The sequence below is a fragment of the Engystomops pustulosus genome, chromosome 2 (genome assembly GCF_040894005.1).
Source record: "Engystomops pustulosus chromosome 2, aEngPut4.maternal, whole genome shotgun sequence".
NCBI classification, from domain to species: Eukaryota; Metazoa; Chordata; class Amphibia; order Anura; family Leptodactylidae; genus Engystomops; species Engystomops pustulosus.
In genome coordinates, this window is record NC_092412.1 from 40,918,664 (window position 1) to 40,942,027 (window position 23,364).

The 23,364-nt window shown below is 42.9% G+C and overlaps 1 protein-coding gene across 2 annotated transcripts; it reads right to left on the bottom strand.

The window, feature by feature from the left end:
- Positions 1-1,133: 1,133 nt before the first annotated feature.
- Positions 1,134-17,849, bottom strand: SLC46A3 (solute carrier family 46 member 3). Of its 2 annotated transcripts, none has more exons than XM_072134354.1 (6): positions 17,718-17,849; positions 13,797-14,053; positions 11,040-11,907; positions 7,310-7,393; positions 6,518-6,674; positions 1,134-5,368 (listed from the first exon to the last, which is right to left on the bottom strand). In XM_072134354.1, the coding sequence occupies exons 2-6, from the start codon at positions 13,986-13,988 to the stop codon at positions 5,290-5,292; spliced, it is 1,380 nt and encodes a 459-aa protein (XP_071990455.1). In that variant the 5' UTR covers positions 13,989-14,053; positions 17,718-17,849; the 3' UTR covers positions 1,134-5,289. The 2 variants fall into 2 exon arrangements, with proteins under 2 accessions (XP_071990455.1, XP_071990456.1); XM_072134355.1 differs by having other exon boundaries at positions 13,797-14,050; positions 17,718-17,846.
- Positions 17,850-23,364: the final 5,515 nt, after the last annotated feature.

Genomic DNA, 23,364 nt, shown 5'->3' on the forward strand with positions numbered 1-23,364 from the left:
GCTCGGCAATTTCTGTCAGCTCCATAAAGATTAATGGAGAAGAACGGTCATGCGCAGCCGTCTGCTCCATTAGTCTGAGGAGCAGCGAGGGGTCCGTAGTTTTCACAATCTGCAGGGGGGCATCAACACTAAGACCCCCACTGATCAGCAAGTTAGGCCCTATCCCGTGAATAGTGCCCAACTTGTCTTTGTGGGAAAACCCCTTTAATACTGGATCCTGTAATTTGTGTATAAAGGTCTTTAATAAGAATTGGACAGCCCCATCTGTACTGGGCATTAGTTCCATTCCCAATTTCTCTCCTGAAAGCCATCAATTTATGAACACTTTGCATGTGCAAGCTCCAACCTGACCGCATCTCTGCTGTCCCAAGCTCAGAACATTAAGTCACCCCTTTTAAAGTGAAACGGTCACCAAATTTTACCCCATTAAACTAGCAGCCTCCTCAGGTAAGGTATGATATGTCATTTCTAGAATTCCATCATTTTATGTGAAATCTCCTCCAGTTATGTGACAATGAGCAGAAAAGAGTCATATTTTGCTTCCGATGAGTGCTGAGGCACTGCCGGAGAGACGGAGATGGGGGAAATTTTTTTTTTAACTGCCACCAGGTCCCGTATATACCAGAGCATAAGTAGAGTTTTTCAGCACAATTTTTGTGCTGAAATTCCCCACTTGGCTTATACTCGGGTATATAAAAAAAATAAATAAATAAACTGAGTACTCACCATTCCGGCCCCCATGCAGCTCCTCTTCTATCTTCATGTGCGCTGGCACCAGGTCTGTGACAGCTCCGTGTGCATGGAACTGGATCTAAAGAAATAAGAGGCGCTGCCCGGGGCGACGGAATGGTGAGTACTCAGTTTATTTTTGTTTTTTATATACTATACACTCCAGGGGGGGCGGCTGGGCGGGCCATACATACACTCCAGGGGGGCGGCTGGGCGATCCATACATACACTCCAGGGGGGGGGCGGCTGGGCGGGCCATACACTGGGGCAGGGGCTGGCAGGCTATATACTGTGGAGGCTGTGACCAATGCATTTCCCAACTTTGGCTTACACATGAAATATGACACATTTCTATTATAATGGCGGTCAGGTTATAATCACAGCAAAATAACACAAGACACATCAAGGTTTAATAAGAATATCTTATATTTACATATATAAATTACAATGTACTGCTGGTTGTTAGAACTCATATTTCACACATTATTCGATTTCCTTGGTTTTTATAAATATACGTCTATCCTCCAATATTCAGAGATAAAATACATTTGTATTTTATGAAAATATATCTACATATAAAACAGCTTACAAATATTTGGCACGAGCTACTATCAGGGAGGGGGGGGGGGGGGAGAGATTTGGGATTAGAAGACGTCTTGTACAGTTAACTTATATCCTACTGATCCGCCTAGAATTTCTGTCCTGAGATAACAGCTTTACAGGGAACCCGTCATCAGCTTTTACCCCATTAAATTACTTAACCCCTCCTTGTGTAGGGTATGAAGTGTCCTTTGTAGAATTCCTTCTTATGTAAAATCTCACCTGATAACCTAGAAAATAATAACCTCCATCATAAGTCATGTGACAATGAGCAGAAGAGAGTCATATTTGCCTTACATCAGTCAAGCTTAGAGGCTGCAGGGGGAGGGTCGCTTCAGACAACCCTATCTTCAGTTCTATAGCGCCTGAAAATAATTGTGGTTCTGTAAGTTACAGAACTGAAGATACAGGTAGTCAAATACATAGTTGGGAATGTGCGCTGGAGATTGAAAAAAAAAAAATTTTAAAAGTGGAAACTGGATTTTTAACTGCCTGTATCTCCGATTCTGTAGATCACAGAACCGAAACCTGATGTGATCTGATAATGAGATTATTATCTTTAATAAGACACCAAGTTTCTGGGTACGACAGAACTAAAGTTATGTCTGAATCGATAATTTTCCCTGCGGCCTCTAAACTTGACTCATCTCAGGCAAAAAAATGTTATAGGTAAATTACATTTTTTCCCACATAAAAGAGGAAATTCTATAAAGGACATTATGTCCTTTGATTATTCTCAGGTAGGTTAATCTACGTGAGGGGGCTGGTTGTTAAATGGAGTAAAATCTGGTGTCCCTTTAAAGGGATTGTCTGGGTGGCATATAATTAGGAAAGGTCATGTGACCCATAAAACGGCTGGCAAGGGTGCACTGACACTTGGACCTATGTGATTGGATATTCATAGGCTACTATTAGGATAGTATGATGATGATGATAAGGATCATCAATGCTATTCTCACAGACCTCCTACAGCTCCTTACGTATCAGCGGCTTAGACTCCCAAATCCTAACTCTGCTACCCTTGCTGTGGTTAAGTACCTACTTACCTATAACTCTAGGCAAAAAATATTTTAATTTGGCCCCTGGAAGAATTAGGACACTGATCCTGTCATGTCATCCAGAGGTTATAATAAGTACGGTATAATAAGTAGTTGAGGTCACAGATTTAGGAGATGATCAGAACTATATATAATAATAATAACTATATACAAACTAGAACATAATAATTATCATTTAAGTGCATTGAAAATAATTGTACAAAACTCTTTCCAATTAGTTTCTATGGAAACAAGCACAACAAAAATTATAAACTTTGCCGATTTCTAATATACTTAGTATTGAACTTCTCACAGTGATCTAAATCCATCACCAATCTCTCTCCTGCTCTGGTTTGCTACAATGTATCAGGCTTGGGATTGCCTTGTCTATGAGTTCCATTCACTTACAGGATGCAGAGATCTCAAAGATTTGAAAAACAAATATACATTAGGATATGTAATATTTAAAAATAATTTAAGGCAGAATAAATCCCTTTGCAAGTGCTGGTTCACATATAAAATATCTGGTAGCTGTGAGGCTCCAATGCAAAATGTGATCCAGGCCTCTACCTGTGTATTACTACGGTCTCCTCATACGGGGGAAAACACCTTAAAGACACATTCCCTCCCCACCTCCCGTAAAAGAAAATCTTCCATCAAAATCTAGCATGATAAACCAGGGACACTTACTCATAGACCAGGCACCGTGACTGTGCTAATCTTCTTATATTTCTTATCCATAACTTCACGAGCTGTTATGTCCCCCCATCGGCTCCATCAATACTTCTCACCTCCCTCTCTGATGTAATTACACAGTGAGTTTAGGGGGAGAGAAAGTGCTCTTGCCCAGTGTAACAGCCTGTGAAGCTACAGTAGTGAGGGGCTCTGATAACACCCTCCAGAGCCCTTCTGACTCATTAGCATAATTTAAAAAGTTGAATTTAGAAGGTAGGAGGTCTTAGATAACAAATATAAGAAGATTATTATTGGATCTATCAGTGAGGGCGGTTTACATTGGAGTTTTTTTTCACATCAGTGATATTTTTACTGAACCCATTTTGTCTAATATACAGATTGGTTTTCTCTTCCTGGTTTCAGTGATTTGTCACCGATGCCTTACTGGCCCATTCTTTTCAGTGGGCATTTTTTTTCCACAGTTTTTTTCCACTGTTTTGACAAAGAAAACAAAAAGAGCAGGTTCTAAATTGGCCACTAATCAGTGAAAAAAGCTGAAATGTGAAAAAGCCAATTGAAAAGAATGGGCCAGTAAGGCATCAGTGACAAATCACTGAAACCAGGAAGAGAAAACCAATTTATATGTGTCCATAGGCCAATACAGGTTCAGTAAATAATCACCGATTTGAAAAAATGCCAGTTTGAGTCCACCCGAAATGTTCCCAGCTTATCATGATGGAAGTCCATCCGCCTGGGGCGGCTCACCAGAAACCCTCCAGTCTCCGAGGTTCTGGCTCTACTTCCCCTCTTCCCTCCCCAAACTTGATGCATCACAAAGTATGCACAACATTACAGAAGACAGAGGAGGGGGAAAGTGCAGAAGGAGCAGGGGAGGGGGAGCCTCAGAGACCACAGGAGATCTGGTGAAACCACTTCCACTACCACCCTTCCACTTCATAAATTTAAAGATTGGTTAAAAAGTTTTAAAAACTTTTTAATCTTAAACTACAGGAAGAGAAGCTCCTAGTAAACTTACAGCCATTTTCACTCTGCTGGGAAGGTTGAATACAGCTATAAACCAGGGGTAGATTTCCTTTTAGAAGAACAGGTGTAAAAATCATATAAATTGTGTCCGATCCTGGGTGTGAATTGGTTAAAGCGTATCTCACCTTCTAATAGGCTTGTAGAGATCTGTGCTCCTGGGTGTACATGAGGTTTCTGGTCATTATGTAACGTGTAATCTTCAGTTTCCTGCAGTCTCTGTCTGTGAATTTGCTGTGCACTTCCAGCCATGGGTGGAGACTTTGCTCCTGTGTAGCCCTTGTGTAAATCACCATTATAATAAAAGTGATCTTTTGCTTTGCATAGAGATAAAAACTAGACAGTGGCACTTAATCGTGCCAAGAAGAATCTTCTGTACCAAATTTCCTAAATATTTGTTGTCAGATGACTTCCTTTACAGGGTTTACTTTACTTACTGGGGTACAGAATTTATATTGCTCTGTACACTAGGGCACATCATATTACTGGGCTCCACAGGAGAAGCGCTGCCCCCTTTTTGACATCACTTCCTGCTTTGCAATTATTGGCTGAAGCAGCAACTCATCGACTTTGCCCTCCCCCCCTTTATTTGTCCGGTGCACATCACTGGCAATACTGAGAACTTTCTTCAGCAAGTGAAGCAAAACATAAGAGAAATTACTTAGCATATAGCAGAGAGCCCATAATATTACTTAGTACTATGTGTAGACTTTGTGCAGGGTTGCCAAAGCAGGAAGTCTGTGAGATGGGATTCTAGCCAATAGCTGCAGAGCAGGAAGTGATGTCAGAGTAGGAGGAGTTGCATCGGAAACTTGTTTTGTAAGGCCCAGTAACATTTTCTTTGGTGTAAACGACCTCAAGAGCATCCTGAAACCTGTCAAGCGGAGGGACCCAAATTAAAAAAAATAAAAAAAAAGTAAAATAAAATTATGAGAATTTACTCTAAATATGACCGACTGGGTATAATACTGTACACATTGTAGCAGCATATACAACATAAGAGTCAATGGTAAAATCTATAAAGGGACATGAGGAGCTAAAAACTGTATGAACATTACAGTTACCATAGTTTCCCATATAAAGTCTCTGAGGATCAGTAGATGCCATTACACGATAAATTTGTGGAGAAAGAGTAATGAATGGCAATGCAATCATTTATACCGCATTCCCCAACACTGAATCTCCTAAAGTGCCTGAGGGTCAGACATTACTGTTCTTCAGGGCTGGATTCTTCATTCACCAGAAGAACGTGGTCCCTTTCTTGGTAGCCGATGCAGAGCAGGAGCCTGAAATAGGAGAAGAAAGAACAGGACACGTCAACCAAGACCAGTGGAATTCACCAGTGCAGGGGTGCGGACACGGAGGGAAGCGAGTAATCATCATTTATTTCCTGCTGTTAGACTTATTATTATTCACATCTTGGTAACCTGCTTATAGCCAGCATGCTCCTGCGCAACACAGATCTACTGCAAGATGTCAATTTGCTACAATATCTACACTATTTTTAGAGTTGCCATGAAGTTTAGGGTGATTGTCTGCCATGTTTACCCTAATCCCGTCCTATGTTCCAGTTCATTTTACTATAGGACATTATGTAGCATTTGCCCAGCTTTTCCTGCTCTAGAACATACTGCCTGCAGACAGGACACTATGTACAATCTACTCAGCTCCTCTTGCTCTATAACATTCTACTTAGGGTTAGGACACTCTGTACAATCTGCTCAGCTGCTTCTGCTCTATAACATGGTGCCTGCAGATAGGACACTACGTACAATCTGCTCAGCTCCTCCTATTGTGTAACATGTTGTGTGAAGATAGGACATTATGTAGTATTTTCCCAGCTCCTACTGCTCTATAACATACTGCCTACAGATAAAACATTATGTACAATATACTCAGCTCTTCCTGCTTTGAAACATGCTGCCTGAAGGCAGGATACTATGCACAATCTGCTCAGCGCCTCCTGCTCTATAACATTGGCCTGCAGATTGGACACTATTTAAAAATCTTCTTAGCTCCAAACTGCTCTATAACATTCTGTTTACAGCCACTATAACTTGCAAACTGCATTTCCAACATGACAGTCATGTAAAGGGATAAAAAAAAAAAAAAAAAATATCAGGGGGTACAATCTGATATGATAATATGATAATGGGGATCTCAGTTTGTTCTAAGTTTTCACCCCCCCCCCCTTGTGCATTGCAGTTGTATTCCCGGTATAATACAGACATTGTATAGGGTGACGCGCTTCCCTACACTAATATAATAAGGAAGTTAATGTATAACTCGTGCCATGCTCTAAGCAAAGTTCATTACATTAACTACGTTATATAATATAATTAAGTACAGATTCAATTACTGCAGAGAAATAATTTTACACAAAAATGAGATTTACAGACAAAGATTAGGGCATGCGATACAAGGGGCGCTCTTACCACACCACGCCAATGGGGATTAGGCTGAGGGCGGCGGATAACAGGAAGCTAAATCCGGAAAACCACAGCACCGAGGCTCCATAGATGCTGTTATAGACGGCAAACGCCAGGCTTCCGGTCAGGCTCTCCAGGCAGGCGATGCAAGCGAACAGGGCTCCTGGAAGACAGTAATGAGGGGATGTCTGGAGATTTACAGAATCAGAAAGGAGAGGAGTGTAATATAAACTATGAATATGGGCTATGAAACACTTGGAATAGACCGCAGGTAAACGGGAAGCAGATAATAACAATAAATAATAATAATAATTATTTATATAGCACACGCAGATTACGCAGCGCTGCACAGAGCTTGTCAAATTCGTCCCTGTCCCAAATGGGGCTCACAATCTAATCAACCTATCAGTATGTTTTGGAGTGTTGGAGGAAACCGGAGGACCAGGAGGAAACCCCCGCAAACACAGAGAGAACATACAAACTCTTTGCAGATGTTGACCCTGGGACTTGAACCCAGGATTCCAGCGCTGCAAGGCTGTAATGCTAACCACTAAGCCACCGTGGCTGCCAAATTTGACTGCTGGGACCCTTTACACATTACATGGGGGTCCACACCTATCCCATTCAGTTATACAAAGATAGCTTCTTTTACACAGCCCCATGTAACGTTGCATCATTCCTAACGACTTTGATGGGAATCTTACTGACACCATTATTTGTAAAATAGTAAAAGAGCGCATATTAAAAATCATGAACCAGATCTACAGAATTTTTTACAGTTTTTTTTTTATTTTTTACCTTGCTCATTTTCCAAAACAACTTTGGACATCATCGACCTCAGGACAGGAAGAGGCATCGCGGAAAACATCAGAGGAAGTCTCACTAGAAAACATTAAACCATACAGTGTGTTAATATTAAAAGTTTATTATCTGTATGCAGGAAGCTCCCTCTAGTGGTGACAGCAGAAACACAGAAATTCATCATTTCACTATGAGAAGTCTCTATGAAAGCCTCGCTTGTTATTAAGGCTACTTGCACACCTTGGCGTAGTGATTTTTTTTGGCTGCAGAGGCATGATACCCAGCTGAACATACAGGGACGTACACATATATACATCCCCAGGACCTCTGTGTGAAAAGGGTCAAAGAGATAGATTAAAGGAAATCTACTTTCATAATCAAACATAATAAACCAGGGACATTTACTCATAGATCCAGGCACCGTGACTGTGCTAATCTTCTTATATTTGTTATCCATGGCCTCCTTCCTAAAATCAATATTTAAAATTATGTTAATGAGTCAGAAGTATTCCTGGGAGTATTACCGGAGCCCCTTTGTGCTCTAGCTTCACAGACTGTTACACTGTCTCACCCTCCCACTCTGCTCCTTCAGCACTTCCACCTCCCTCTGCCTGATGTCATCTCAGAGTTTCAACACACAGTCAGAGGGGGAACTGTTCATGAACAGTGTAACAGCCTGTGCAGGTACAGCACACAGGGGCTCTGGTAACGCCCTCAGAGGCTTTCAGGGTCATTAACATAACCTTAACCGTTTATATTGGAAGGAAGGAGGCCATTGTTAACAAATATAAGAAGAAGCAAGAGCACAAAAGGTGCTCTGGTAACACTCCCAGGAAGACTACCGACTCATTAGCATATTTTTAAATGTTGATTTTTAGGACGGAGGCTATGGATACAAATATAAGAAGATTATTACAATCACAGTGTCTGGATCTATGGGTAAGTTTATCATGTCTAGTTTTGATAGTAGATTTATTATAAAGGAATATTCCTGGCCATACATATTAATGGCCTATCAATATGACAGAACATGGTTGTACAACACCTGACAACTCCAGCGATCAGCTTATAATAGTGGCCGCTTAGAGTCCCAAAGTAAACTCCCCTAAAACCCATCTATATAACAGCATAGGATGGCCAAGTGCTCCCAAAAAACCAGACAAGTTCCCTTTATATGGAAAAAAACACACACAGGTACAGTATCATACACCCAGGAGGCAAATCAACAGTAATATTTGCTTTGTGGCTTTAAGTCACTTCAGTCAACAATGTGTTTCAGTCACATGTCACTTTGTTATTTCTAGAATTGCAACTAGTTTTATGGAACCTTATTACAGTATTGGATCTCTATGTACAGATAAAAACAGAAAACTTTTTAATTCATTGTTTGGGTAAAAAGCTTGAATGTACATTAAGCTGCAAATCTATAGTAACTGGCACAGAAGGGTTTTTTGGGTTAGAGTCCACTTTTTGCACTTTGCTTTAGTTTTTTTTTTTTTAACTGTAATATTTAACTTGAAATTAGCTGAAAAAAAAAAACATGTCAATAATTACAGAGAAACTTAGAAGTGATTGGAACTTAGGAATAGAGAAGGGCAAAGAACTAGAAAAAGTAGAAGAAAAATATATTTAAATATACCTTAAAGCAAGTCTACTCTGGAAACACCCCCAGAAACTTCCAGACTCATTAGCATAATTTTAAACATTGATTTTAGAAGGAAGGAGGCCATGGATAACACATATAAAAAGATGACCACAGTCCCGGTGCCTGGATCTATGATTAAGTGTCCCTGGTTTATCATGATGGATTTTGATGGTAGATTTCCTGAATTAATTTCCTTCTTTTTTATTTGGTTTGACATTGGAATTTAATTAAACATAAAGAAATACATTTTCTATGTCCCAAGTGACCAGGGACGTCCCTTTCCCTCCTCTCACCTTCTGATGTCTGTCTGTAAGACAACTGGCTGCAGCAGGAGCCTCTCCCCTTCTATGCAGAAGTTGCATGTGAACGGTAAGAACAACTAGTTAAGTGTTCCTTTCAGGAAAGAATGGATAATATATGATGACTTGTTCCACATGAAGCAATAGGTCACCTTTATAGGCAGGGGCGGATCAAGACCACCATGGGCCCTGGGCTGTATGAATATTATAGCCCCATACAAGAAAAAAAAATGGTGGGTGGTTTGGGTGGCCATGGGCCCCCTAGAAGGCTTGGGCCCCAGGCAACCACCCAAACCGCCTAGATTATAATCCAGCATTGTTTAGAGGGGATATCCAATTTGGCTTATAAATCTCATAAATATCCCATTCGGGAACCCCTCTATGGACTGGGACACACGAAGCGTATTGCCTGTGGGTTACCTGCAGTGATATACAGGGACCACATAGGGACTATAAAACAGGGTAATGATTCAATGCCGTCAGGTGAAGTCATTAGACTCCTGGTCAGACCAGGACGCTCAGCAGTAATACGGGAGACAATAAACAACCTGAGGAAGATAGTGTGAAACTAGACAAAGTCTATAATAGTGGGATCAGGGTTTTGCTGTAGCTTTGTAATAATACACTGAGCGTAGTATAACTGTAAGCCTTATCTTACCTGGGAATAATCACTATATTATCTTATTTGTACAGCCAATTATTACATATGTTATAGATATAAACATAAAGAAGATCTCTCACCTCTCATGCATATCTGCTATGAATAATAGGAAACCTACCGTCATGGATCTACCTAATAAGTTAGATCCGGAGGAAGGTTCCTAAATCTATGGCCAGACCAAGGGTTTTTTTTATTAAAACCTTTAGTCCACCAGTATAAAAAGTTTTGTTTTTGTTTTTTTTTAATAAATATGCAAATTTTCTTTGGAGGCTACTGAGACGTGGAGCGGGAGCTGCGGCTACTCCACGCCCCAGTAGCCTCTTTTAATACCTCCTACAGGCAGCTCCATGTAGCTGCTTGCACTGTCTCCAAGGCTAGAGTTCTGCGCATGCGCAGAGGCTCGGTCTTTGCAGACGAGGTCACATAGCTGTGGCTGCACACATTCGTCTGCAAAGCCGGAGCTGCTCCGTATGCGCAGAACTCCGACTTCACAGTTGAGTGCGCGCAGCTACATTGAGTTGTGTCATGCCTGTAGCAGGTATTGATCAATCAATCACCCAGAAGACTCATATCTTCGGAGTTTGAAGATTCAGATCAACAAATAACACAGAAATTCTAAATAATAGATTAGCTTTGTTCCTCCTACTCCTGCAGATTGGATTTCATGTTCCCTTTACAAGTCGCCAAATATGTGGTATATCGCAGTATTAAGTTAATGGGGCTCATTTACTAAGGGTCCTCGGAGCGCATTTTCGTCGGGTTTCCTGACGATTTCCGTTTCGCGTTGCATTTAACAGGGGATTTTGGCGCACGCGATCGGATTTTGCTGCATCGGCGCCGGCTTGCACGCGACACAAATCGGGGACGTCGGCCATCGGACAACCCGACAGATTTGGACTATGCGCGGGATTTAACATTTCGAATTGTGTTGCAAGACGCGCATTACAAGCACCGGGAAGAAGAAGGTGAACTCCGGCGGACCTCAGCCGGGAAGCGACGGATGCAGGAACTCAGGCGCACGAGCTTCATCTTCGTCAGACTGTCCGAATCGGGGATCGCGACAGGACCGGGTAAATAAGTTTGTCCCAATGAGTATTAAGACTAATAAAAAGTTGATCTTACCCAACATCATGGTGATAGTTGTGGTGGCAAAGGCAGCCATAGTAACGCCTCCGATCCAGGACACGATTCCAATGAAGACGATGTAGGCATCTTTCAGACATCGCGTGAACATTACAACGCCAAGAAAACTTCCAACAAAGCAAAAAGTGGACAAGGCCGAACCCCATCCTACAAGCACAGGATCCCAACAGAGAGGAGAGTCCAGCTCATACAGGGTGAAGAGACTCGCGGCTCCGATATTTGAGAACAAATAGGACATGAAAGCGAAGAGTAGCAAGCCAATGGCCAGCCGCTTCTTACATGACGCGTGCTGAAAAAGTACAAAAACCCCAGAGAAAAGTTCCTTGAAGCCTTCCTTACTCAGCACGTTCTGCTGGAACGCAGACCTCTTCACAGTCTCTTCTAGTATGAATATAATATACAGAATATTGAGGATGTGAAGCAAAGCGGGAAGTGCAAAGGACCACCTAAACCCCAGCCCTCGGATGATATACCCAGACAAAATGCCGCCCGCCCCACTGGACACCCCAAGGACCATGTCAATGAAAGCAATGCGGACGTTCTTCTTCTCCACGTCCTTAGCGATGTCCACTATATAAGAGAAGCATCCTCCGATAAATGTGGCAAAGCCGCCAAGGAATCCACTGAAGACGGACGACAGGTACAAGATTTCTAGGGGAAGCTCGTAGAAAGATGCTAAACAGTACGTGGTGACGGTCAACATGGCGCCTACAGAGGGCAGCAGTAAGGACACTTTGCGCCCGTGCTGATCCCCATAGGACACCAGGATTAAGGTCATGACCAGACTTGGAATCAGGGAACTTAGATCCAGTGTCGTGTAGAAGGTGGACGCTCGTTTCTGGACTTCCTGTAAGAGAGTGAACAAAAAAAAAATAATTTGGGCAGAGAACCTGTTACTAGATTTTACCCCATTAAACTACAAGCCCCCTCTTGTAGGGTATGAAATGTCCTTTCCAAAATTCCCTCTTTTATAACGCTCCTGTTTAAAAATCTCCTCCAAAAGTCATGTGCAAATGACCTGAGAAGAGTCACTTTTTTTCCTGAGATGAGTTAAGTTTAGCAACAGGAGAGAGAGATGATCACTCCAGACTTCCATTTCTTCTGTTCTATAGTACATTACATTCTTTTGATGCCATATTAAAGATAAGAATCTCATATTTTAGATCACATCAGGCTTGTGATCGTGTACACAGGCAGTTAAAGACATAGGAGAGAATATGAGCTGCATATAAGATGTAAGATATAAGATTCAGTGCCTGGCCACATCTCCAGTTCAGATGAGATTCTCATCTTTAATAGGACACCATGTTTGTATGTACTACAGAACTGAAAATAGGGGTGTCTGGAGTGAATCTCCCCTCTGCAGCTTCTTATACGCACGCATCTCAGGCAAAATGTGACTCATTTCAGCTCATTTGCATATGACTTTAGAGTAGATTTTTATCTTAAAAATCCTCTGTTCACCTATATAAAAAAAAAAAAAAAAAAGGGAATTCTAGAAAGGACATTTAATAGTGTAACGGAGGGGGCTAGTAGTTTAATGTGGTAAAATCCCTTTAAGGCTCAGAAAATGAGTAAAATCAGTAATGTGTAAAATCCACAAGGATTAAAAGCTAAAAGAGGAAATTTCTGTGTGTCCCATATACTCCACCATACGTTGAATACTGAGTACTGATATCACTTCCCCAGCACCCTCTGTTATCAGTCCTCCACAGCACTGCTGCTACTACCATGTGTCTGATAACCTCCAGTAACCATCACTACTACCAGGATAGGTAACCAACACCAAGTGTCAGATGATGTTTTGCAAACACAATTATTCAGTACACACAAGTCAGACAACGAAGAGCCTGGGGACTTTCCCTTTAACAGTAGCAGGTGACATTTGTGACATAACAGAAGGAACGACTTGTTCTTAGACTACAAACATTAAATTAGGGGGCCCAAGTGTGATCCTGAGCTCTATTTGGTTAGGGGGGGGCGATATTTGACAGACAATATGATAGACTTACTAATCAATGGGGCTCATTTACTAAAGGTCCAAACGCGGCACTTTCGCCAGGTTTCCCAAATATTTACGTTTTGAAATATTGCCCTGGGATTTTGGCACACGCGATTGGATTTTGGCGCATCGGCGCCAGCTTGCACGCTACTGAAATCAGCGGGCGGGCCGTCGGAACAACCCGACGGGTTTGGACAAACCGCAGAATTTAAAAAAGGTTTTGTGTCGCAAGATCAGCACTTACATGCACCGAGAAGAAGCAGGTGAACTCCGGCGGACCTCGGCGCAGCAGCGACACAGGGAGGAACTCGGACGCACGATCTTAGTGAATCGCGATGGACCCGAATCCACGTCGGACAACGCACCGCGGGATCGCGACGGGACCGGGTAAGTAAATCTGCCCCAATATGTGCAATTTGACTTGAAAACCATTTCTTGTTTTATTCGAGAAATCTTGGGGCAGACAAATGATTTGGACCTGACCCTCCTATAAGATGCCCCAAAACGCGTCACATTCTAGCAAACTTGATTTGAGAACACAATTTTCCAACTTGCTTGACAAGTGGGAGTGGCATAGTGGAAAGTGGGTGTGGTTTAAATGTATGTGCAACTTTCCCTGAAAAGTTCGACACAAGATTTTAGTGCAAGGTAATAAATAATCGGTCCCTTACACAAAACCTGGCGACTCTCTGTGCAGGATTAGTCACTGGCCCTCTGCGTTACGCCATTCTTACCTTCTGATGTATATAGTTGGGGTTGCTCTGATTTGTCTCGCAGTGCGATATACTGGTGTTGAAGAAGACGGTGGAATTGAACTCGTCCTCCCAGAACCTCTGATACACGTACTGCTGCATTAAAGGGAAACTGGCAAAACTGGCGAAGCAGTAGATGGCCATCACCGGCTCCACCAGGTACACGACTCCCATCTTTACTTCTGGCGCAGGGTTTCCAATCCACAGAGGAAAATAGTCACATGTCTATTGTGTCACTGCTGGAAGGAGACAAGTATCGTGTTACTGTGTGCAGGAGGAAACAAAAAGGTAATGGAAAGAGTCACTAAGTTATAGAAATATCCCCGTGGATAGGAGATAACTTGCCGATTGGCGAACCCCGCCACCGATTTTGAGAATGGGGTCTGTTGTACTGTTAAATACATAGAATTACACCAGAGGTCACATTAACGCTTGTACAAGCGTCATAGACACTTGTCCAGGCAGTTTTACTTCTTCATAAAAGGCTAATGTAGACTTTTCCCTGTTCACATGGGACAATGAGGACTACAGCACCTGGTATCTCCTCACACACGGCTACTGCGACTTTTTAGTGGTAGATTGAGTGTGGGTACGACCTATTGGCACTGCCGAGGATAGCCAAGTGCACAACTTGGCTACTTCCGATCATTAAAAGTGAATGGAGCAGAAGCTCACATGCTTGGCCAGCCACATAATTCATTTGGGAGTACAACAGACCCCTGTTCCTGTAATGAGTTGGGGGTCCCAGCAATCGGATCCCCACAATCAGAAAGTCATCCCCTTTCTTGTGAATAAAAGATAACTTGCTGTCCCTGAAAAACCTATTTAAAGGGATTGTCTAGTTTAATCATCGGCACAGCTTCTGCGCAACGCAACAGATACTAAGAGTCTCTGACCTCTTAATAATTTTGGTGCAGTAGTCAGGGACCGGAATTGAAATCAGCGTGCACCCGAATGAGCGACTTTTTCATGTCTTGTACACCAGAAAACCAATGATTGTGTGTTCAGAAAAAAAAAAAAACCCACAGACCCATAGAAATTAATGTGGCCGTATTCTATCCACAAAAAAATAATCATATAGCATATAATATAATAATAATAATATAGTGCTCACCTATTATGATCCACACCTGCTTTTGACCTCAAAAACTGCATCCGAAAAACGGAATGTGCGAAAACACCCTAACCTCTCCCCTCTGCCGCCTATTCACACGGATCAAATTCCACATTAATGACATCTCACACCTGCGTCCAACAATTGCTGAAATTTCATACAACGCAAAGCGTGTTCCTTCTGCCAAATTCCTTTATGTATAAAAATAATCAGAACTCTGTACTTGGTGATGAAGTAACCCCTAACGGGGGTACAATGCTGGTCCATTGCTTTTGCCTGAGCTGCAATACCGCACAGAACCAGTGGACTAGAGTGGCGCTGTAATCCTGCGCAACCCCTCTGCTCGGTGAATATGGGCCGATATGAACTAATCTGACCCTATAGCAGTGATGGCGAACCTTTTAGAGACTGAGTGCCCAAACTACAACAAAGACCCGCTTATTTATCGCAAAGTGCCAACACAGAAATTTAATTTATGATTTATACTCCCTTCTCTGTCACAGTTTTCATTGATACCAGCCCCTGAGGGCACCAATAAATCAGAAAATAGCCCCAGGTAGAGCTGTCACTTTAATATAGCTCTGTGCACAGCAAGTCCTGGGCTGTCTGGGACTGCAGGAAGATACCTGGAGTCATCTCTGGTGATGGCCTGAGTGCCCACAGAAAGGGCTCTGAGTGCCACCTCTGGCACCAGTGCCATAGGTTCGCCATCACTGCCCTATAGAGAGGCGGGTTATCATGGCAGTGTGAATTATTACCTATCAAGAGAAACCCGTCTCGCCACCGCCTTTTATTACTCTCTGAATCATCCTGATAGACAAGAATCTCAGCTCTGCTCGTGGATTAGTCATCCAGGAGATGTCTACAACATCAACAACCCCACTACAGGGTCCCATCGCCCCCTATAACCAAACTGACTCCTTTCCAGTGTTATCAGATGAGTGACATCCCCCTCCTCGTATAGTAGAGACGAGCGCGTGTGGCGTGTATAATGGTGTAAATAGGGAAGTTACATGTGGGCAGTTTATTAGCCACTTTTGCGGAAGTGTTTTCTTTGCGGCAGATCTCTTAGATTAAAGGGATTGTACCAAGTTTTACCATAACTTGATCAGTGAGGGTCCCCCTCTCCCCCCCAAGTGATCCGGGGAAAAGGGGTTCTGTTCTCACTAATGGGTGGAGTCGCCTTTAACTCCATTCAATACTATGGGACTGCCGGAAGTTTCCAAGCACAGCGCTCAGGTATCTCCATGACTCATATAGCCAGTGAAAGAGAGTGCTGGAGATAGGGGAGCGCTGTGCTCGGACAGTACGACACTCCTGTACTATTGGATGGAGCAGCAGGACACATCAGATCGGCCACTCCACCCATTAGTGAGAACAGGACCCTCATCCTCCAGATCGCTGGGGAGTTCCATTCCCCTGGGGGTCCCAGCAGTCGGACCTTCACCGATCCAGTCTGGGATAACAATCAAGTTTGGTACAACTTTTTTAAAGTAATATAGGACATATTTCTATCAAGAATATAATGTACAATGATGTGATATCCACCCATGCGAAAACACACCCCAAATAGGGTACAATCACTACAGGTCACACCGCAGTCCTGCCTCAGCATTGCAAACCTGTAATAATATTAAGCTGTGTGTGCGCAAGTAGACCCCAGCCTTAAAGGGGTTGTCTGGGATAATTTCGTAACGAATGGTAACAATAGGCTTATAATACTCATCTCCAAAACTCCAGTCCAAGTAGGACAGGTGTTCTGGTGGAAGCCAAATACTGCCCAGTACCCATCAGCATTTGGGTGCACCAGGGGCGGGGCTAAACGGCAATCTCCCCCTTATTCCTCATAGGGTGAGATATATATATACACACATATGACTGATAACATCTGCTTATAATGGAAGAACATGTAGAATACATGATACAGGAAACCCACAGACCACACACATAGATATAGGGAACTACACGCAAAGAATGTTTCTTACAAGCCTCTCCCATGTAAAAAATAGTTACTATGTACACAGTGCAGAGTGTTTAAGCGTAGAAAAGATCTGCAGCAGGTTTGGGAGAGGGGGAATCCTCTACAAAATCTGAATGCCTACATAGATTTTATAGGGGTCCTTAAGGTCCTGCACATGGAAGGCAAAGAAATTGCATTAAATTCAGATTGACTTTTGATATCGCAGCAGAATATCCAAAGGAACGAATGAGAGCAGAGAAACCCACTGCAGATCTGCGCTTAAACACTCTGCACTGCGTGGTAACATGGTAACATACCATGGTACATAGTAACATGCCACAATTTTAGTATAAGATGGACTGGATACTCCTGTGCAGGGTGATCCTAGGACTGTATCCGAATGCTTCTTTTATACATAGTATAAAGTTATTGCTTATAAATATTCTGCAAAATCACTCTTACATCCAGATTCTTAGACATGTTCTGCACAGACTTTATAATCTGCAAAGGGTAAAAGCAAATTGCAATGCGAAATAGAATGTTTTTTCCCACCTTAAGGGCCTTTTCACACCTGCATCTATCCAGTATAAGAGTGATGATAGCAGGGGGCTGCAAAGCAAGTGTGAACAGAGCCTAAATGTCAGTCCCATTCCACCAGTCACCCCAAATCCTACAACTGTCAACCCCAACATCATTATCTAGCAAGTGTCTATAACTACTTTCCTCTTTTGATCTGACTACAAAATTCGATCTCTAAGCAGCACAGAGGACTTCAGCACAATACCCCTACTGCGCATGTCACAGACATAACCACACAATTCCCAGTCACCTGTAGTCCAAGAGACAAGTGCACACCATGCGGCATGTGATTAGGAAACCGCTCCCCGTGACCATGACCAAGACCCGGCGGCCGCCGCACCGCACTGTGTACGGCTGTCACTACCCGGCTGTTGTTTTCTTTAAGAGCTCCGCCCCAAGTGTGAGATGATTGGTCAAGGATAATCTACGCCCACTCAGCTCAGCAGCACTGCGTAATGATTGGAGTAACCCGCTGTCCATCAATGTAGTGAGGTGGAACAGTGTGTAGTAGCATTGCTATACATTATATAGGAGCAGTAACAGGAAGAGGCAGATGATAATAGTCTCACATCTCTGTCACTTCTCCTGTAGCCGGGAGAGGAAGAGGAATCCTATAAATAATCAGGGGGATTTCATTATAAGGCGAAATATTATGTATAAAAATAGAAATAAATCATATGAGGCAACTTTTGAGAAATGAGATAAATTAGAATAATTTACATCACCCCCTTTAGAACAACCTGAAGTAAATATGGATTAACCCCTAAGCAAAGTCACACCCTGGTATTACCACACTGTATAATGCCCCCCACATAGTATAACGCTACAGTGTGAGCCCTCCACCCTCCTGTCCTGTAACCTTCCCCCAAATTATATACTGCCCCCCACTGTGGACCCCATATATAATACCCCCTAATATGGCTCAGCTACAAATAACCCCCTTCTGTCCTGTAGCACCTCACAAATAACACTTGTCCTTCATTTTAGCCCCATCCTGTAGCCCCCACTGATGTCCCCTCTACTGTAGTCCCTACTCAAAATTTCTGTTTGCCCCTCACACACATATAATGCCCCCACTTAACTCTTTTATTTACCACTTACCGTACTCATAATGACCTTCTTTTCTTAACTCCCTAAAATCTCAAATTGTGCTCCCCAGTCTCTGCTCCCCCTCTACTTGCTGTATAGTATACACCTAAAAATTAAGCAGTCCTGCTGAGTAGTGGATTATAATATAGGTCAGCGGTGGCGAACCTATGGCACTGGTGCCAGAGATGGCACTCGGAGGCCTCTCTTTGGGCACACGGGCTGTCTCGCAGGCACAGAGTTTGCCAGGCATGGCACCTTCCTGCAGTCTGAGGCAGTCCAAGTAGTGCCCTGCTATTGTAAAGTGACCCATCCTGTGCTGCTTGGTCCTGCCTGAAGAGTGAGAAGGTGTGGACAGGGTTGGATTGGAGCTCAAAGATTCTGGTAGTAATAAGTTTGTTACTGTGCTGTGTTGGCACTTTGGGAAAAAGTAGTGTTTTTTGGGTCTCATTTTGGACACTCGATCTCTAAAAGGTTCGCCATCACTGATATAGGTGGTTAAGCCATCTAGGGGACCCATAAAATCCACGTACATCCCTTCCTGCTCTAAATCGACATGTACACAAGAGCCATTTCAGGACCAAGGTCCTCCAAGGGTTCTGAAAGCACAGATTGAAAGCAGGCAGAAGGGACGCATCCTCCATTCCCCAAGAAGCTGATTCTTGTCCCATATGTAGGAAGTGATTCCAGACTTGTAGGGGCTGTAATATTCATACAGCCCAGTGTCCATGGTCTTAATTCGCCGCTGGTCCTGGTGTCCCCTCTGCTGTCAGTATTTGCGGCTCCCATAAGTATTTAGTGCTGCCTTTTTCTTCATCCTCACCCTATCATATCACTGCTAGCTGAAATCAGGCGCATGCGCTGCTCCCTGGCTCTGCAGCGCATGTGCATTAAGCCAGGTGTTATCTGTGCTTAGTATCAACTTCTAGCTGATGCAACAACTGGACTCAATGCGCATGCGTCATTATATTTGTGAGCCATGCATGCATGGAGTATGGGGCAATAACAATGGTCCAGGAGGTGAGTGGCTGGATGATAAAGGCCTTTTTGGTTGCATGGCAGCTCTTTCTTGGTATAGGGCACTCTCTACGCCCAACAGGGCAAGAAAGGTAGCTGCACATGTAAGGTTCCTCCTGGGGCACCCTTGGCTGATGATGATGTTAAAGTAGAGGCCTGTGATGGTAATGCGGTAGCCCAAGGATACATGTTGAAGCTAAAAGGTCCAACCTACAGTCTGGGTCCAACAGTGAACAGCAGTAAAAGTAGAGTAGAGCAGACAAGGCTGGTAGCAAAGCTGGATATGGGGTGTAAATCATCTTCTTTAATATTGGGGCAGGAACTCTTTCTCAGTGACAGTATGGAGGTTGAGTTTTTCAATGTATTCTTCTAAGCTCTTCTATGTCACAGATCAGCAATAGCTTTGTCTCTTCACTAATTACTCCACTACTACAAGAAGAACCCAGAAACAGGGCAGAACCCATTTCATTAACTGTTCTGGGCTGCCAGCCACTTGGACGGCCTGCTTACCACCAGGTGATGTGAACTGAATTTTGGCCAGTAGATGGCAAATAAACATCAGCCAGAGATTTTTTTTTATGTATAACATTTTTATAAAAATTTTTCAATAAACATAAAGAGAACAGAACATCGTCCAGAGATTTTACACAGGAAAGCTGGATTATGACAGGAATGAGATGGTCTATCTCAAGCACCACAACAGAGACTACCCCGCATGCAATAAGTAATGAGCCCTACTTAGGGTCCTTTTTGCGCCTTGTATATGATCATGCCTTTTTTCTTATGATACCTGTTTTGTTTTTCCCTGTACTGGCAGGTGCAACTTTTGGCTTTTTTGTGACTTTTTGTCGCCAATGCCTCAAATACACAAAGACAAAAGCCATATGAGGGGGTTATATACAGGAGGGGACACAAGCAATATGAGGGGGTTATATACAGGAGGGGACGCTACTGTAAAGTTTGGATTTGAGGCTGTGTCCTGCATTTTTAAGCACTCTAGTCACACCCCAGGGAGATGACGACAATTAGATGTTATCACCCACATTAACTTTAATGTCAGCAAAAATTTGTGAATTAAAATAAAAAAAAGCCCAAACTTTCAATGTCCAAAAGGTTTATAAACAAAACTTAAAGCATGTGAAATAACTCCAATTTGCATGTTAAAATAGGGTCCATGTTACATAAATTCTTCCTTTGCACCTGTCCTGGACCAGGAGCAGATTTGCAGATTTTCAAAATAACATAAGTGAAAAGCCGCTCAAAGCATCTGGAAAAAAAGATACATAAGGCGCACAAGGTGCAGACAAAGGCTTACTTGAAAAACGACAACAAAAGTCGCAGTGAAAAGTTGCAAAATCGAGACAATTGAGACAAATGAGACAATTAATCTAGCAGAAATAAAGATACGTGTTCCCCAATGTGTCAAATTTAGTTACAATGTTAAGCTGCTTGTGCGGCAGTGCCAGTGCCTTAAAAGCAGCACAGGTGGTGGTAGACTACCTTTTATATTTTCGCCCATAGGATACACAACAATGGTTTTGGACAATCCCTTTAAATATCACATCCTATACTGTGTATATAGGGCTTCACATGAAGAATGAAAGTATTCACAAAGGTATAGAAGAGGTCACTCAGTCATATAAGGAGACACTAACTCCTCATAGTAGTCATGGTGCTGGATAATATTTACTTATGTAAACCCTTCTTAGGTAGGTGATACAGTTAATTGTATAGGAGTCTCCCGTGTCCTGCAGGACACGCCTCTTACGCCTCTTAAGTTTTATGTGGAGTGCCACTTACTGCTATTCCATTGTGCAATCCCTATTTTTTGTGATCTTTTCTATTACTTACAGTATGTAGAGGCACTTCTTTATTTCACAGAGAATGGAATTTCTTAAGAAACCCTTTGGAGTCTTCATGGATAGTTTATTTTTCTTGAAATATCCTGGACAAATATGTATACACTCACCGGCCACTTTATTAGGTACACCATGCTAGTAACGGGTTGGACCCCCTTTTGCCTTCAGAACTGCCTCAATTCTTCGTGGCATAGATTCAACAAGGTGCTGGAAGCTCCTCAGAGATTTTGGTCCATATTGACATGATGACATCACACAGTTGCCGCAGATTTGTCGGCTGCACATCCATGATGCGAATCTCCCGTTCCACCACATCCCAAAGATGCTCTATTGGATTGAGATCTGGTGACTGTGGAGGCCATTTGAGTACAGTGACCTCATTGTCATGTTCAAGAAACCAGTCTGAGATGATTCCAGCTTTATGACATGGCGCATTATCCTGCTGAAAGGAGCCATCAGATGTTGGGTACATTGTGGTCATAAAGGGATGGACATGGTCAGCAACAATACTCAGGTAGGCTGTGGCGTTGCAACGATGCTCTATTGGAACCAAGGGGCCCAAAGAGTGCCAAGAAAATATTCCCCACACCATGACACCACCACCACCAGCCTGAACCGTTGATACAAGGCAGGATGGATCCATGCTTTCATGTTGTTGACACCAAATTCTGACCCTACCATCCGAATGTCGCAGCAGAAATCGAGACTCATCAGACCAGGCAACGTTTTTCCAATCTTCTACTGTCCAATTTCGATGAGCTTGTGCAAATTGTAGCCTCAGTTTCCTGTTCTTAGCTGAAAGGAGTGGCACCCGGTGTGGTCTTCTGCTGCTGTAGCCCATCTGCCTCAAAGTTCGACGTACTGTGTGTTCAGAGATGCTCTTCTGCCTACCTTGGTTGTAACGGGTGGCGATTTGAGTCACTGTTGCCTTTCTATCAGCTCAAACCAGTCTGCCCATTCTCCTCTGACCTCTGGCATCAACAAGGCATTTCCGCCCACAGAACTGCCGCTCACTGGATGTTTTTTCTTTTTCGGACCATTCTCTGTAAACCCTAGAGATGGTTGTGCGTGAAAATCCCAGTAGATCAGCAGTTTCTGAAATACTCAGACCAGCCCTTCTGGCACCAACAACCATGCCACGTTCAAAGGCCTCAAATCACCTTTCTTCCCCATACTGATGCTCGGTTTGAACTGCAGGAGATTGTCTTGACCATGTCTACATGCCTAAATGCACTGAGTTGCCACCGTGTGATTGGCTGATTAGAAATTAAGTGTTAACGAGCAGGTAGACAGGTGTATCTAATAAAGTGGCCAGTGAGTGTATATATATATATAGGGTTTCCTATGATATTTTATAGAACTTTCTCTAAAATCACAGAACACATGAAGTGTAGAACTGCTGTAAAGTATGATCTCATTTGCTGCGCTCTGTGACTACACATGTGGTCTGCTCTCCTGCGACGGCCGCGGTTGAAGCCCCCGCTGATCCGCGTTTTATGATATATCCTATCAACATGTCATAAAATACCTTTGTCACAAAGCTTTTTTATAATTAGGGCAATAAAATCTGGGAAAAAGAAAATCTGAAGAGAGAAATTACATCCCTGCGTTCCAGCTATGCTTCACATATGATATAAAATGGAATTGTACCCTCAGAAATCAGAGTTTTTTTTTTTACCAAAATTAAGTAAGTTCAAGGGGTTTACCAGGTTAAAATGAACCATAACCAATCCTAAGTATATGTGATCATATTCAGATTGGTGGGGGTGCAACAAATGGGAACCCCCATCGATCAGCTGTTACACTAAGAATGGAACAGAAAGCAGGTGGCGCCATTCTTAGCGTAGTGGCTGAAAATAGTCACTGCAGCTTAGCTCCTATTTAAATGAATTGGAACTGATCTGCAGTAACCAGGTCTGACCACTACACTGAGAA

Bases quoted from the DNA above. Each gene is read 5' to 3' on its own strand.
- SLC46A3 (XM_072134354.1), bottom strand. From the start codon at position 13,988: ATGGGAGTCGTGTACCTGGTGGAGCCGGTGATGGCCATCTACTGCTTC. The intron at 11,908-13,796 runs GTAAGAATGGCG...ACTCTCTTACAG, and splicing joins CCAACTATATACATCAGAAG to GAAGTCCAGAAACGAGCGTC. The intron at 5,369-6,517 runs GTAAGAGCGCCC...CTCCTATTTCAG, and splicing joins ATCCCCATTGGCGTGGTGTG to GCTCCTGCTCTGCATCGGCT.